The sequence below is a fragment of the Elephantulus edwardii genome, unplaced genomic scaffold (assembly GCF_000299155.1).
Source record: "Elephantulus edwardii isolate Elephantulus edwardi_28Jun2011 unplaced genomic scaffold, EleEdw1.0 scaffold00089, whole genome shotgun sequence".
Taxonomy (NCBI): domain Eukaryota; kingdom Metazoa; phylum Chordata; class Mammalia; order Macroscelidea; family Macroscelididae; genus Elephantulus; species Elephantulus edwardii.
In genome coordinates this window covers 5,822,184-5,837,852 of record NW_006399839.1, presented here as the reverse complement: position 1 = coordinate 5,837,852, position 15,669 = coordinate 5,822,184, and the positions used below count along the sequence as shown (strand labels likewise).

The 15,669-nt window shown below is 49.8% G+C and overlaps 1 protein-coding gene across 1 annotated transcript in view; it reads left to right on the top strand.

Moving 5' to 3' along the window:
* The window catches only part of GCN1L1 (GCN1 general control of amino-acid synthesis 1-like 1 (yeast)), a 77,628-nt gene that overhangs the window by 44,575 nt on the left and 17,384 nt on the right, over window positions 1–15,669 (top strand). Inside the window, exons 27-41 of the mRNA XM_006890420.1 lie at window positions 1,603–1,683; window positions 1,995–2,138; window positions 3,485–3,612; window positions 4,381–4,570; window positions 4,739–4,809; window positions 5,663–5,828; window positions 6,172–6,366; window positions 7,826–8,072; window positions 8,451–8,572; window positions 8,928–9,042; window positions 9,647–9,826; window positions 11,783–12,003; window positions 14,992–15,060; window positions 15,239–15,377; window positions 15,464–15,660. Coding sequence (XP_006890482.1) covers window positions 1,603–1,683; window positions 1,995–2,138; window positions 3,485–3,612; window positions 4,381–4,570; window positions 4,739–4,809; window positions 5,663–5,828; window positions 6,172–6,366; window positions 7,826–8,072; window positions 8,451–8,572; window positions 8,928–9,042; window positions 9,647–9,826; window positions 11,783–12,003; window positions 14,992–15,060; window positions 15,239–15,377; window positions 15,464–15,660 — 2,265 coding nt within the window. The remainder of the gene's footprint in view (window positions 1–1,602; window positions 1,684–1,994; window positions 2,139–3,484; window positions 3,613–4,380; window positions 4,571–4,738; window positions 4,810–5,662; window positions 5,829–6,171; window positions 6,367–7,825; window positions 8,073–8,450; window positions 8,573–8,927; window positions 9,043–9,646; window positions 9,827–11,782; window positions 12,004–14,991; window positions 15,061–15,238; window positions 15,378–15,463; window positions 15,661–15,669) is intronic.

Below are 15,669 nucleotides of genomic sequence, written 5' to 3'. Positions count from 1 at the left end.
CAGCACCACAGCTCAAAGGCATCAATTCTCCTTCTATCCTCCTTGGTCATTGTCCAACTCTCTGATGCATAACAGGTGATTACAAAGTCCATGGCCTGTATCAGATGTACCTTAGTCTCCAAAGAGATACCATTGCTCTTCAGTACTTTGGAGAGGTCCCTAACAGCAGACTTTCCCATGGCAATGCGCCTTATTGTGAAATCTATTATTTCACAATTTAGGAAGCTAGAAATCCAAATATGGAGTACTGGTTTGAGGAGCAGGCTTTCTGTGGGCTCTGGAGGAAGGGCCTTTCTTAGTGCTTCAACTTCTGCTTTCCAGTTCCTTGGAGATTCCGAGTGTCTTGACATCGTTTTCTCTCTCCTTGCCCTTGAGTTGGAACTGACGTAGAGCCTCCTTGGGTTTCCAAGGCTGTAAATGACATGGGAGGAGAGTGCCCGTCTTTCTCCAAAGGAGCTCAACCACCAGAGAAGTTGCTCAGCCTTTGGGTTACCGGCAGTACTCCCTAAGTTACTAGGTCCCATCCCTCTCACGTATGTTTAGTCTCTTTTTATCTCAAAAGAGATTGACTGAAGAGACACCCTATACCGATCTTGCCTCGTTCACGTAACAAAGATGTCACATCCCCAAACAGAATGATTACCACTGACACCGAGGTCTGGATAGATGGTGCCTCTTTCTTAGGGACGTGATTCAGCCCCTAACACAGTTCTGACCCGGTGTGAAAGCCAGTCTCCCTCAGACTTACTCATGTTTGTGGGAATGGGCCTTATCAGTAAGACGGTTAGTCTTCAGTAAACTGTACCAAATACATGGGCCAGATTCTAACCAGACAAAGGCTAAAAGGGAAATAAATACCACACCTCTAGGTGACTGTGAACATTTTGGTCTACACTCTTTATTATTACTTTTTTTCCTTAAGTACATGCAAAGTTTGCACTCAGATGCATAATTTTTGTTTTTCCGTCTAACTCTTTAAGCCCCGGGTCTCCTTCCACATCAATCTGTAGTGATTTCCTCATTGATTTTGCTGGGTGTGTGAGATTCTGGGCTGTGGACAGCATGTTTGTGTTAACCCTTCACTTCTGGAGTGACATTCTAGCTAGAAGGCTTCCCCTGTTGTGAGCAGTGCAGGGGTGTGTGTCTGCAGTGGCCCTTCAGAGCATCTCTGTAGGAGGGATCCTTGGAGGTGGGATGTCTTGGTCACATGGCATGTTCTGCGATAACACTGACAATACCCTTTCTGCAAGACCTATTGTTACTTTAAATAGTGCTAATCCCACCAGTGGGACCTCATTTTATTTTGCATTTTTAAAAACTTCTTTGTAAAGTTGAGTCTCTTTGTGTGATTATGGACCTTCTACATTTCATATTCTATGAAGTATGAGAGTGAGCTTCAGTGGTCTGTTTCAGTTTAATTCCCTGAGAATCCCAGTTGATTGAGGTTAGCTCCTACGGTCCTGGTCATAAACCTCGGGTTCCTCTGGTGGAGTGTGATGTGTGACCCAGGACGTTTCCCCGGGGATGAGAGGATGCCCTCGTTTGCTGCCAGCCTTACAGACTGTTCAAGCCTCGCCCCAGCTCTATGCTGCTTTCTCCTAGAATGGGCCGGAGCTCCTGCCTCGAGTAGCCATGCTTCGTCTGCTGACCTGGGTCATCGGAACAGGCTCTCCTCGCCTACAGGTAATCTGATTTTCGGTTGCCTGTGACTGTCTTTCAGTCTGTGACCACAGATCCTAGGGTGAGAGGCTGAGCCCTAGTGTTCGATTCCCAGCTCTGACTTGTGACCTTGCACCGAAATTCTTTTGAGAGCCGGCCAGCTTGTTCTCAACCAGCGATGGATTCTGCTTGGGTTCTGCTTCTGAAGCTGGACGTGGGGCAAGGATCTTAATCCCAGGGTGGGCATTTCCAGGCTGGATCCGTCTCTGAGCTGGTCAGCCCATCCCCTGACCCCAGACTCCTGCACTCACCCTGGTGGTTCCATGCCCCCTTAGGTTCTGGCTGCAGAAACCCTGACCACCCTGTGTGCCAGCAGCAGCGGCAAGGAGGGCTGTGCCTTCGCAGAGCAGGAGGAGGTGGGCGTGCTGCTCTGGGCCTTACAGTCCCCGTGTGCTAGCGTCCGGGACACCGCTCTCCAGGTATGTGCTCGTTCCCTGCGGGACCATGGAGAACAGCCCTGTGCTGTGTGAGCTGACCCTAACACAAATTGCGTCGAGTCTGTACTAGGTTGTCCTGGGGCGGCCGGCAAGATGAGATCATGTAGTAGATCGAGGGGCTTCAGGAGAATGGAACAGCAGGCACTGGGCCATATTACTGCCTGTTTTCTTCTCTCTTACCTTTGAAGACTTCATCTTCTTTCAGAAATGGGATGTGAATCTTGGTATTTTATAGAACAAAGAACACAGGATTCGTTTGATGTCTCAATCCATCACCTTGCACTTGACTTTCTTTGGTGGCTTTTGGTCCCAGAACTAAAGACTCTCCTTGAAACTATGAGATGGTGGACCCTATGTGCTGATCTGAAGTCTCCTGCTCTTAGTCTGTGAATGTTCTCACTGGTCTTTGGTTCAAAATACAGACAGTCAGGGTGAGGTGGTAATTTTGGTTAAAGCGCAGTTCATTCACTCAGGACTTTCTTTCTGATTTTTTTTTTTGTTGTTGTTGTGTGCGGTCAAGTTAGAACTGACTCGTAGCTAACCCTCCAGTGGATTTTCAGAGGAAAATTACACAGAAGGAGACTGCCCTGCTTTTCCCCAGAGAACCCATAGGTGGATTTGAACCACCTGCCTTTGGGTTGGCAGCACAACTCCTTACAGCTAGGCCACCAAAGCTTTATGCACTTGTTTAGAATAAAACTTCCTAAAAATTTTACCTTAAAAAAAATATGTTTTACCACTATTGTTAGGTGCTGTCGGTTCTGACTCACAAAATGAACTGTTGCCTTATCTTGAGCAAGCCTCACATTTTACTGCGTATTTGAACCATTTTCATTGACCTGCAACTTTACCAAACATTATGTCCTCCTCCAGGGACCCGTATCTCCTCAGAACATGCCCAAAATATGTGAGACAAAATATGTGAGTCTCACCATCCTTGCATCTGATTGTATTTTTTTCCAAGACAGAAATTGTTTGTTCTTGTGGCAGAAAAATAGTTCTATTACTAAACACCATCTTTTTCGCTAAAGAAAAGTGGTTGAAAGCCATTAGGCAGTGGAGTTGGGTCACAGCGCACATTAGACTACAGTTGTCCAATAGAGCCTCATACAGTAGTGGAAACATTGTCTCAGATGGGACCTGGTCACTGTGGTTAGTGACTGACCACTGGAAACGTGTCTGGTGGGACTGAGGACCTGCACTTGTAATGACCTCGAATGGAATTCACTTTAGGTAGTCATGTGTAGCTAGTGGCTTCATTGAGACAGCGCAGAGGGCAGGGAGAAGGTTGCAGCTCATACAGTCCAATTCACACCCCCCCACCCCAGGGCCTGATGGAGCTCCACATGGTGTTACCTACGCCCGACACCGATGAGAAGAATGGCCTGGACTTGCTGCGGCGCCTCTGGGTAATCAAGTTTGATAAGGAGGAGGAGATCCGGAAGCTGGCAGAGAGGTGAGATGCTAGAAAGTTCTATTTTCCCTCTACGTCCTTTTCCTTATGAAAGAATGAGTCTGCAACCACTCTGGAAGGCAGTTTTGCATTTCCTAAAAAAGCTGAATGTAGAAATCTTGTAGGACCCAGCTATTCTGCTGCTAGTAATGTACCCCAAGAAGGTTAGAACCGAGACACAAAAGGAGATATGTTCATCTTTGTTGATAGCAACCTTCTTCACAATAGCAATGAAGGGGAAATAGTCCAGATGCCCATCAACAAATTAATGGATTGAGATATTGTGGAACATTCATATAATAGAATACTATGCAGCACTAAGGAACAGCAATTTTGTAAAATAATACAGAACATGGGAGAATCCAGAGAGCGTTACGCTGAATGAAATAACTCAGTCTCATGAGGACAAATACCGCATAAGACCGTTATGTAAAAATTGAAGGATAACTGAGCAGGGTGTATATAAATGCTCTGAAGGGGGAAGGGGATGAAAAAGGGGGAAGGCAGAAATCACTGGGATAGCAGAGATCATTGGGTGGTTGGGGATGGTGAGGAATAGGAAAGATTCAGAAAACACAGTGGACATGAGCGAAACATAGAGGATATTAATTAGTGTATGCAAACCAGTAAAAATACTAGAAAGGAATAAAAAAGAACGAATCTAGACTGTGCCCTTAGCTTGATGGTGTGGAGGGCTGGGTAGTTAGCAGGCAGGCTGGGTGGCAGAAGCTGTAGAGTGTGGCCTGACCAGCCCTATGGACATCTCCTCAGGCTCTGGTTGTCCATGGGCCTGGATCTGCAGCCTGACCTCTGCTCCCTGCTCATTGATGATGTGATCTATCACGAGGCGGCAGTGAGGCAGGCCGGAGCCGAAGCCCTCTCGCAGGCGGTGGCTCGGTACCAGCGGCAGGCGCCGGAAGTCATGGGCAGGCTAATGGAGATTTACCAGGAGAAGCTCTATGTGAGTATACACGCAGGGTAGGAGGCCCGAGGCTGACTTGGGCTCCAGCCAGAGTTCTCAGGAGCTCACTCTGTGACTCAGGCAGTGGTGTCCACTTTTCTGTCACATAGTGACTGGTGGCCAGGGGAGCCACCGACTGCAGTGTGTTTATTAGCTTGTCTCTTACAGCGGCCACCACCGATCCTGGATGCACTGGGACGTGTTATTTCAGAATCTCCTCCGGATCAGTGGGAAGCCAGGTACACCTCCTGTTCTTATTATATTAGAGCTTCCGTGGGTAGAAGATGGAGGCTGGCCATGTGGACACCGTGTGATGAAGCAGAGAGGATGAATTCAGGGTCAGAGAGACCTGGGCTGCAGAGTTAGTGGCTGTGTGCCCCTGGGCACACCTTGGGGCTGTCTCCACCTGAGTGAAGGGTGCACAATGGAACCTGCATCACACTTGTTAGAACTAGCTTCTTCACCACGTGAAGTGCTCGGTGATTACTATTCCCTTCCCCTCCGAGCCCAGGACTAGTACTTGGAGGATTAGCGAGCAGGTGACCAGGGAAGACACTTCCCTCCCATACTCGCCATCAGTGTTGCTTCCTGAGTAGCTGGCCGTAGTGTGGCCCATGATGGCTTCATGGATTAGTGTGAGGCCCATCTCAGACATGAGGATTATTAGTACTTTTGGCTACAGACCATCAACCAGTAATAAGACACAATATCTTTGCCCTGGGTGCCACCTTATTGCTCCGTAGTTGAAAAGAATGATACCGCTTTAATCTCTTCACTTCCAAGCACCCTCACACTCTCTATCTCCTTCCTTCTTACAACCTGCTATGGCGGGAGTGGGTGGGCGTAACACTCACATGTGGTGAGCGAGGTGAGCTGGTCCAGGCGCGGGGCAGATGGCAGTCTTTGTGTGAGGAGTCGGTTGTCCCCCACCACAGGGTAAGCGCTGCTAGTGACCCATGTCGTGCTCTGTCCCTGGGAGCTGGCATGCTGTGGGCATTGCCTTTCCTGTGACAGCCAAAGGAGCACCTCTCATTAGCAGAGGGGACCAGCTGTGCTTGCCCACCTGCTGAGATGCTCTCACGTCTTCCCCAGGTGTGGCTTGGCTTTGGCCTTGAACAAGCTCTCCCAGTATTTGGACAGCTCTCAGGTGAAGCCCCTCTTCCAATTTTTTGTCCCTGATGCCCTCAATGACCGAAACCCTGATGTCCGGAAGTGCATGCTGGATGCAGCCCTTGAGACACTCAACACTCATGGGAAGGTAAATGGACTTCTGTTGACTGAGGAAGCGGGGAGGGAAGTGTGTCCTGGGCAGGAGGAAGGGCTGAGCAGTGGTGACACAGACACCAGTGCCAGAAACCATGTGGTGGGTGTGTGTGTGTGTGTGTCAGTGTCACCCTCCCAGTGGGATTGCTGTTTGCATCCCTTTTGATTCAAAAAGATCCAAAAGGATGACTGAGATATAGAAGTCAGCTGCAGTCCACTGGAGTTCTGGGGAACTGGCTGACTGGTCAGCTCAGGTGGCCCATTCAGAGCAGAGATGAGTGGTACCTGACCCGCCGCTCAAGTGTGGTCTCAGGTCCTGGGTGGGCTTGGCCTTGCAGGAGAATGTCAACTCGCTGCTGCCAGTGTTTGAGGAATTCTTGAAGGATGCGCCCAACGACGCCAGCTATGACGCTGTCCGACAGAGTGTGGTGGTCCTCATGGGCTCCCTAGCCAAGCATCTGGACAAGAGCGACCCCAAAGTGAAGCCCATCATCGCCAAGCTCATTGCTGCCCTCTCCACCCCCTCCCAGCAGGTAACTTGCCACCTGGCCTGGGGCTAGTGAGGCCCTTTGAGGAGTTGAAGACCTGGTGTGGATAGACTGGCTCTAGGCGACCCTGTTCTCTTTAAGGTGTAGTCCCTTCTCCCACAGAAGTCAGGTTCAAGGCCTAGAACACTCCCGGGAGCACTGTCATAGGCTGGTGGTAGACCTTCTCTCTGAATCCTGCGTGATGTGGCAGAGTGAATGGCTGCCTCACACCTCTGCCAGCCTCCTCCCCCTGGGCTTTGAGCACAGTGAGGGGAACATGTCTTGAGCAGACAGGGCGACTGGGAATCACAGACATGCAGGAGACGCACTGCAGTCTTTATCTCATTTCTCTCTTGTGCTTACTTTTTCTAGTATTCTTGTTGCCCATAATCGAGTTGGAACCAACCCATAGCTGACTCTCTGGTGGATTTTCAGAGGCAGTTAATCTCATTGGAGGACACTGTCCATCTTTCTCCCACAGAGTAGTTGGTGGATTCGAACCATATACCTTTGAGATTGCAGTGCAGCTTTTTACTTCTAGGCTACCAGAGCTTCCTTATTCTACTGTAGTGCCCATTTATGTTTGTATTTAAAAGTAAAATGGTACTGATATGGGGAAAATACCGCTGGAAAGGGAGTTCCTGTATTTGTTGTATATGTTTTTTCCTATTTGTTTAATAATAGTTTCTGTGCTTGGTGGAAACCATGCACTGGGATCAGAGACTGAAAAACAGAAAGAGGGGCAGCTCTCATGTTGGGCTTTTTCCTGGCCCTCCACATGCTAGTGACAAGCATCGAGTGCCTTTAACTGCTCCCTCTTGTCTTCCATTCAGGGGAGTTTTCCCCCCCTTCTTTTTTGTTATTTGGAAAAATGTGTTTGTGGATGTTTTCTGTGACCCTCTATTTTGACATCCCAAGTACCCTCACAGAATTAGTGATCGAGAAGTGGAAGTTTATAAAAATTATGGTTAGATATCAGAACACTCATCCTTCAGAAGGTCCCTGTGGGTCCTGGGGCCGCTTCACTCTCTGGCTCTTTACGCATGCTGGAAGTCCCTCTTGGCTTTTCTGTAAGGCTCAGTCGAGGCCTTTTTGACATGTTGAAAACCCACAGATTAACTGGTTTTATGAAGGGGCAGTAACCTGCTTCTATCTGAAGCTCTTTCTCTGAGTGGGTCCGTTCTTTCTGGAGTTTTTCCCATGTGCCAGACCTGGGCTCTCTTTGTAGACCACAAATGACACCAAGATGGTGATGCTGTGTCATTTTGGAAACTGTAACCTGCACTCCGAGGGGGCACGTGTGTCACACGTGGGCAGCTTCTCTGAGGCCCTGTGGCACTGGGCAGGCAGCTTCTAAGGTGGGTGTGGGGACATGTGGTGGTGAGCTCCTGCCCAGGTCGCCATCTGCCACACGGGCCAAGCTGTGTGGTGGGGCCCTGGCTCTGACGAGGTGTTCCCTCCTCAGGTCCAGGAGTCCGTGGCCAGCTGCTTGCCGCCTTTGGTGCCGGCCATCAAGGAGGACGCGGGAGGGATGATCCAGAGGCTAATGCAGCAGCTTCTGGAGTCAGACAAGTACGCTGAGCGCAAAGGAGCTGCGTACGGGCTGGCGGGCCTGGTGAAGGGCCTGGGCATCCTCTCGCTGAAGCAGCAGGAAATGATGACGGCACTGACCGATGCCATCCAGGACAAGAAGAACTTCCGCCGGCGAGAGGGTGTGTGAGCTAGGTCCAGTGGGTGATGTCTTTTTGGGGGACTCTTACCTACCTTTCCCTGCCACATGACTATGTTGTATTGGCTGCAGAAGTTCTTAGAGGGTGCTTGTGTATCCCATGCCCTTTTTAGTCCTGGATGACGTGACCTGGATGTGCTTTCTAACTGAGAAGCACCCTTAGGTGTGGTCTTTCTAGCTGCTAGAGGAACCCCGGCCACATCTCTCCCTTGCTTCGTGCTCTGAGCCACACTACTGAGCGTCTCCAAAAGCAGAGGGCGGGTCAGCGTCAGCAGGTCACAGCTGCACTGCTTCCAGAGGGTGAGGAGGTGGTGGCTGCAGAGGACACTCTGATCCCAGCTGTCCCCTTCCCCTTGTCCAGGGGCCCTCTTCGCCTTTGAGATGCTCTGTACCATGCTGGGGAAGCTCTTTGAGCCCTACGTCGTCCACGTGCTGCCCCATCTGCTGCTGTGCTTTGGGGACGGCAACCAGTACGTGCGTGAGGTAAGTCCCGAGGCTGCACACGGGAGCCAGGGGCGGGTATGGGTATGAGGCACAGGCAGGGCAGCCTTGGAGGCAGTGTAAGGACTCACATAGGCTCCCTCTCACCACCAAGGATCCCTCTCCCCGCGCAGGGTCCCTCCTGCCCACACCTCAGACGCTGGTTACTGGTGTGGACTCTTTAGAGGTTCTCCCTAGAGCTCTGAGGCAGGCTGGGAAACTCTCCCATTCACCGCGTCCCAGCTTTAGTTCCCAGAGACCCCATGAGTGCTAGGGCCTGGGCACCCTAGGGTATAGCATCAGACTCTGATCCCTGCTCAGGCGAGGAAGCCCTGAACGCCCTTTCTGCTCCCTTGAGGCTGCAGATGATTGTGCCAAGGCGGTGATGAGCAACCTCAGTGCTCACGGGGTGAAGCTGGTGCTCCCCTCCCTGCTGGCCGCTCTGGAGGAGGAATCCTGGAGAACCAAAGCCGGTACACCACGCCCTTCCTGTCCCCCTTCCTCAACTTCCTGCCCTGGAAACTGACATCAGCAGGGGCCCAGGTGGCCACTGTTCTTGTCCTCTGTGTGTGTATGGTCAGTCCCAGCTTCGACAAAGGCCAAGCCTCTGTGTAGCTTGATCCTCCTGTAGTTTGTGTACAAAGAATCGGGCTGACAGCAGCCACAGCCACAAGACATGAGCTCCAGAAATCACCCAGTTCTGTGCCTTTAAAGCTTTCCCACTTTAAAATACTTTCAGAAGATAAAGTCTTTGCTAGAACCTCAAAATGCAAAACAGCGACTGCTCTAGTTTAGGGAGTGCTGAGGTCTGAGACACTCCTATTTGGCATCTCCTGTGCACCCCAAGACTTGGTTACTGTTACCAGAGGAATCACAGATCTAAATCCTCAGTTGTGGGTGGAGAGAAAGAGGCCAGAGAAATTAAGTGAATTGGCCTGAGGTCCCTACCAGAACTGAGCCTGGTCTTCACCCCTGGTGTCACATGTCCCCCCACACTGCACTGACCCTGCCTGTCAGCTCGCCTGGGTGCCTCGCAGGCCCACTTCCTGAGTCAGTGCTGGGTGCATCTGTCTGCAGGGTCAGTGGAGCTGCTCGGGGCGATGGCCTACTGCGCCCCCAAGCAGCTGTCCTCCTGCCTGCCCAGCATCGTGCCCAAGCTCACGGAGGTGCTGACCGACTCCCACGTCAAGGTGCAGAAGGCCGGGCAGCAGGCGCTCAGGCAGATCGGCTCCGTCATCAGGAACCCTGAGATCCTGGGTATGCCTCCCCTTGGGATACTCTCCAGACATTACAGGGAGCATGCCCAAAGAGCTTTGCCCTCTGGGAAAGTATGTCCACCCTGACTTCTAAGGCCGAGCGGTCCTTTTCACAGACTATTTGCAGACCTCTGAAAGCAGTCTTTTCCCATTGGTCTAGAGCAGTCATCACTGCTTGAATTTAGACATCCTAGTGGGTAGAGATGGGTAATCGGGATGGGTGTGTCAGAGGCAGTGCGATTGGCACAGGATAGAGCAGGGTTTAGGGCTGTTGCATATTAGGGTCGCTATGAGTCGCAACTGACTCGATGACACATAACAACAACAGTGGGTAGAGAATGGGACAGCACAAGAGAAGAAGACCCTTGATGAGATGGATTGACTCAGTGATTGGAGTTAATGGGAGTAGGTGTTTCAGAGACTGTTGATAAAGTTGGCTCAGGATAGAGCAGAATTCAAAGCTGTTGTACATAGGGTCACTATGAGTCGCAGGTGACGAGGCAGTGCTAGTGGCCTAGTGGTAAAGAGCTGCTCTGCCAACTCAAAGGCAGATAGTTCAAATCCACCAGTTGCTTCCTATGAGAAAGATGAACAGTTTCCTCCTGTTTGGTTTACTGCCTCTGAGAACCTGGAGAGTCAGCTGTAGTTGTCAGCACTAATGGCACAGTCTGCAGAGAGTTGTGCTGCTAACGCAAAGGCTGAATCTCTCTGGTGGTTCAGATCCGCCTTGTGGTTCAAATCCATCAGCCCCTCCCAGGGAGAAAGATTGACAGTCTCCTCCTGTGTGATTTACAGCCTCGGAAACCCAAGAGAGGGTCAGTTATGAGTCAGTTCCGATTCAGTGACAGTAAGTTGGAGTGTTTTTGAACAAATGTGGAATGAGCACTGGTAGTGCAGTGGTTAAAAGTTTCAGCTGCCAACTGAAAGGTTTTGAACGCGCCCAGCTGTGCTGCAGAGGAAAGGCCTGGCCATCAGCTTCTTTAAAAATTCTTAGATCTTGTCAAGCCAGTTCTGACTTGCAGTGTCCCTATGGAATAGAGGCAAGCTGCCCCACTAGGATTTCTAAGGTGGTTGGTCTGTAGAGAGGCTGACAGCCCCATCTTTTTTCCAAGGAGTGGCTGGTGATTTCAGAGCACTAGCCTTTTGGTTGCTCAGCACTTAACCACTGCACCACCAGCGCTCCTTTTCTGTAGAGGTCACAGCCTGAAAAACCACATGGAGCTACTTTATTCCTGCAGGCTCGGACTGGACTAGTGGGGGCAGGTTTGCTTTGGTTTAGTGGAGGTGAAGTGGCATCTCCTTGTGGATTTGATTTACATTTCCCTTCTGACTTCCAGTGGTGAGCATCTCTTTCTGTGCTTGTCTTGTGTCTTTGGAGAGCTCTGTTTAAATCAGGTCACTGGGAGGGGGCGGTTATTTCTATTCTGTTGATCAGCCCAGGCCTCTATAGTGGTCGCAATTCCCTGGGCCGATGGAAAAGCAAACCAGGTCTTCCTCTCTTGGAATTCTTGGGCAGGGCTTGATTATGCTGAGCTGCTAAGAGCCTCTTTTATCTGCATGTAGCTACCCTAAGCACCTTGTACCTCACCCTTCACTGGTTTGATGGGCTTTGATGTCTTAAAACAGTTTCTTCACACAACCACTTCTGCATTATTGCTCCTAGAATAAAGTCTCCAGCCCCTCAGTTGCTAGACTGTGGAGCTTAGAACTATGACTGTAGCTCTTTGCCTACTCAGACCAGCCCCCAGGTGCCTGCCAGTCCCCTCTCTGCAGTGCAGAGGGACGCAGCTGCCTCCACACAGCGTCCCTGCTTCCTGCTGGTGGAGTGAGGCTGGCTCTCAGTAGGCAAGCTGGCTTCCCCAGCTGGTGACTTGTGGGGCTGCAGGCAGGAGGGGTGGCTGGCTTAGCCTTCCCACAGACTTGCCCAAACCCACCTCTCACCTGTTGGGACCCACAGCCATCGCCCCAGTCCTGCTGGATGCCTTGACGGACCCCTCCAGGAAGACACAGAAGTGTCTGCAGACCCTGCTGGACACCAAGTTTGTCCACTTCATCGATGCCCCGTCCCTGGCTCTCATCATGCCCATCGTCCAGAGGGCCTTCCAGGATCGCTCCACAGACACGCGCAAGATGGCAGCACAGATCATCGGCAATATGTACTCCCTGACAGACCAGAAGGTAATAGCCCAGTGGGGCTGCATAGGGTGGGCTGGGAGCGATGTGGGTATTCAGTCCCTGGCAGTGTGGGGAAGGTGAAATGGGCCATTTTAAGGGGTTGGAGTAGAAATCGAAGCACTCTGCAAATAACAGAGGGTTAAATCTTTCTTCACTTCATTTCCACTGAGGCGCAACTCACTCAGGCTCTTGTGTGGATGGAGGTGGAGGAGGGACCAGCTCCTCTGAGCTTCCTGGATGTTGGTGAAGTGGCTGCACCTCTGACTGCTCTCCCTGGTCACTGTCAGAAGCGTGGGAATGAGCCCATTTGAGAGACTGCCTTGGTTTGTTTATTTACTCCCAAGAGCGCACATGTGTGATCCCACCATCTCCCGCAGCTCCAAACAAAAGATAAAAATGGAAACATTGCCACATCAGTCATTGACAATTTGGAGAATTAAACAGTGAGAAAAGCCATAAATTTAACCCCTAGTCCCCCAACATCAAAACAATTATTGTTAATGTTTTTTCATTACATGCCTGGATCTGAATTTATTTCCAGTTATAACAAGTTGTTCACAAAGCAGATTTTTGAAAGCTGTATGACATACGGACAAGCTTAGACATCAGACCTTATATAATTCTGTCATTGGTCGTATAGTTGGCAAGGTTTTTTGCTTTATTTAATTTTTTTTTTTGCTATTTTAAATGTTGCTGCAGAGAACATAAAGCTGCTTCTACATACTTAACATTATTCCTCAATGCTGAAAACATCAGGAGGTAGAAACCTTCCAACGTGAAGAAAGTGACCATGATAATGGAATTCTCAAAGTGTCAGAAATAGATTTTTTTTTGGTCTTTTTGTCAACAACTTCGTTTTACTTGGATTCACAATGAATAATACACTTGGTACCAGCAGTCAGGAAATCAGGACACGTATTATACTGGCTAAGTTAGGGAGCTCTCCAAATTATTAAGGAACAATGATGTTAGTTTGAGGACTAAGGTGTGCCTGATTCAGATCATTGTCTTTTCCGTCACTTGCTATACTGCTGAGAACTGAACAGTGAATAAGGATAACATAAGAAAAATTGATGCCTTGGAACTTTTAATGTTGGGAGAAAAGTACTGAATATCCCTTGGACTGCCAGAAGAACAAGCAGAAGATACGTTTGCAGCTGGAGAAGGTGCTGCCAGTGTGTTTCTTGGAGACAAGGATGGTGAAGCTTCATCTCACTTACTTTGGGCATGTTGCTGGGAGAGAGACATCAGGCTTGGAAAGGATGGTGGAGGAGAGGATGACCCTCAGTGCAGTGAACTGACACAGTGACTGCTGCATACACTGATCTATGTCAATAGGACAGGACGGAGTTCAGATCTTCTGTTGTTCGTAGGGTTGAGGAAGACCCTCAACCAGGGAGACTGACAGGGTGACTTCAGCAACAGGCTCGGTTCAGATCTGCTGTTCACAGGGTTGATATGAGTTGTTCTTAGCAGTAAAAAACAAATTGTGGGGAAAAAAACACTTAAAGATTAGTTACAAAGAGGTTCATTGAAAACTTAACCTCTTTTTACTCTTTCACAATCTCATCCAAAGACAAAAGCTTTGCATCTCTTTTTACAATCCTTCTAACACTGGTATTTAAAAAACTTGCATATTTAAAAAAACAATAAAAAAATGCATATTCTACAAGACAGCTCACAAAACTGATTTTGTTGCAGGGCAGTGGTAACATTTTTAGAACTTGAACCTGTTTTAAAAGACTGTAAGGACAGCACACAGAAGGGCGTTAAGTGATAGGCCAGGGAAAAAGGCAGCAAGGAGGAGGGCGCGAGAGGTCCAAGATTTACGGTTCCCACACAGAGTTTCCCTTTGTATGGTCTACTGAGACTAAGGAGCTTTCTAATTCTTGTCTTTATTTTGCCCTTTGGTAATTGTGACCATGCAGAACCTGGTAAGCTTATTGGGGTTCGACAAGACAGGCTCAGCATTTTGCTGGCTTTTTCTGGTAGCCTGTCTATGAGTTAGAGAAAGGCACCCTTTCTTCAGTATGAGTTATTCTCATATATTGGAAAATATGTGAATACATAACATGTTTTGTTGTCACTTTGTCAATAGACATAGAAATCTGTAATGTCTAAGGTGTGTTTTTTGTTTACTGCACAACCTGGATAACTCTATGCAAGTCCTGGGTGGTGGAGGCTGTTGTTATGCACCTTCAGGTTGATGCCTAGAGACCCTCTGAACAGTAGCTCTGAACCTGCCCTATCCTGAGCCAACCTCACTGTCTCTGACATACCTGCCCTCATTGCCACAGTCACTGGGTCAGCAGGGCTAATGAAGGTGTTCATGAATGCAGAGTACTCAGCTCTGTAATGTCATCTCCACCTGGAACCAATATCACACTTTCCTGGGCAACTGTGTTGCTTGTTCTCCAAAAAGATCACAAGTTTTCCATGTTCCTGTGAAAGAAATTTCATTTCTTTTTTTTGTGTGTGTGTGTGTTTGAGTGTACCGTCAAATCAGATCTGACTGGTACAGGAGGAGATTGTCCCTCCTTTTCCCGGCAGAGCATCTTGTGGATTCGAACCATGTGCCTCTGGGATTGTAGTTGCAGCTCCTTGCCACTAGGCCACCAGAGCTCCCCTGAAATTTCATTTCTTAAAGGTTCCAGAAGCCGATCAGGTCCTGGTCCCAAGGGAAGGGCAGAGGCATGAGGGGGTGGACTGCAGTGATGGCGCAGCTGCATCTGGGCCCACTTCTTGGATCCCTTAGAGGTGTCCTCATGCCATCACAAGGGAACTGAGGGAATCCATGTGTCACGTAGGGTGGGGTCATACAGAAAGATATTTTGTCTGTTACTTTCCCCACCTGTTTGATAAGCCAGTGGGTTTTCTTGTTGCGGCCTCTCTTGAGCCCACCTTGGCGGCAGAATGATGAAGTCAGGGTCCACTCAGGCTCAGAGGAAGCTGTGACAAGGGAACCATCTGAGTCTCTTTGATGTTTTGCAGGACCTGGCTCCTTACCTGCCCAGTGTGACACCTGGCCTGAAGACCTCCCTTCTGGACCCTGTGCCTGAGGTGAGTCTATAGGGGGAGAGGAAGACACTCATTATTTCAGCCCAATCCCCAAAAATGGATACCTGATGACTCCCCAGACTGTTGTTGTGTGTGTATGGTAGAGGCCCCTCCCTGTTCTTGTGGAGTCCCGTCTTTGTACTGCGTTTCACCCCCACCCCCACTCTGGCTTCCCTGACAGGTGCGGACGGTGTCTGCAAAGGCCCTCGGGGCCATGGTGAAGGGCATGGGGGAGTCGTGCTTTGAGGATTTGCTACCGTGGCTCATGGAAACCCTCACCTACGAGCAGAGCTCCGTGGACCGCTCTGGCGCAGCACAGGGTGAGGCCCGAGCAGGCTGGGACCACACCAGGGGTGTCCTCACAGGCCCTCATGTCCAAGGGCCTCATTCTTGCGTGTCATTGTAGGATTGGCTGAGGTCATGGCTGGCCTGGGGGTTGAGAAGTTGGATAAATTGATGCCGGAAATTGTGGCTACTGCCGGCAAAGTGGACATCGCCCCCCATGTCCGAGACGGCTACATCATGATGTTCAACTACCTGCCCATCACCTTTGGGGACAAATTTACCCCCTACGTGGGACCTATCATCCCCTGTATCCTCAAAGTAGGTCTG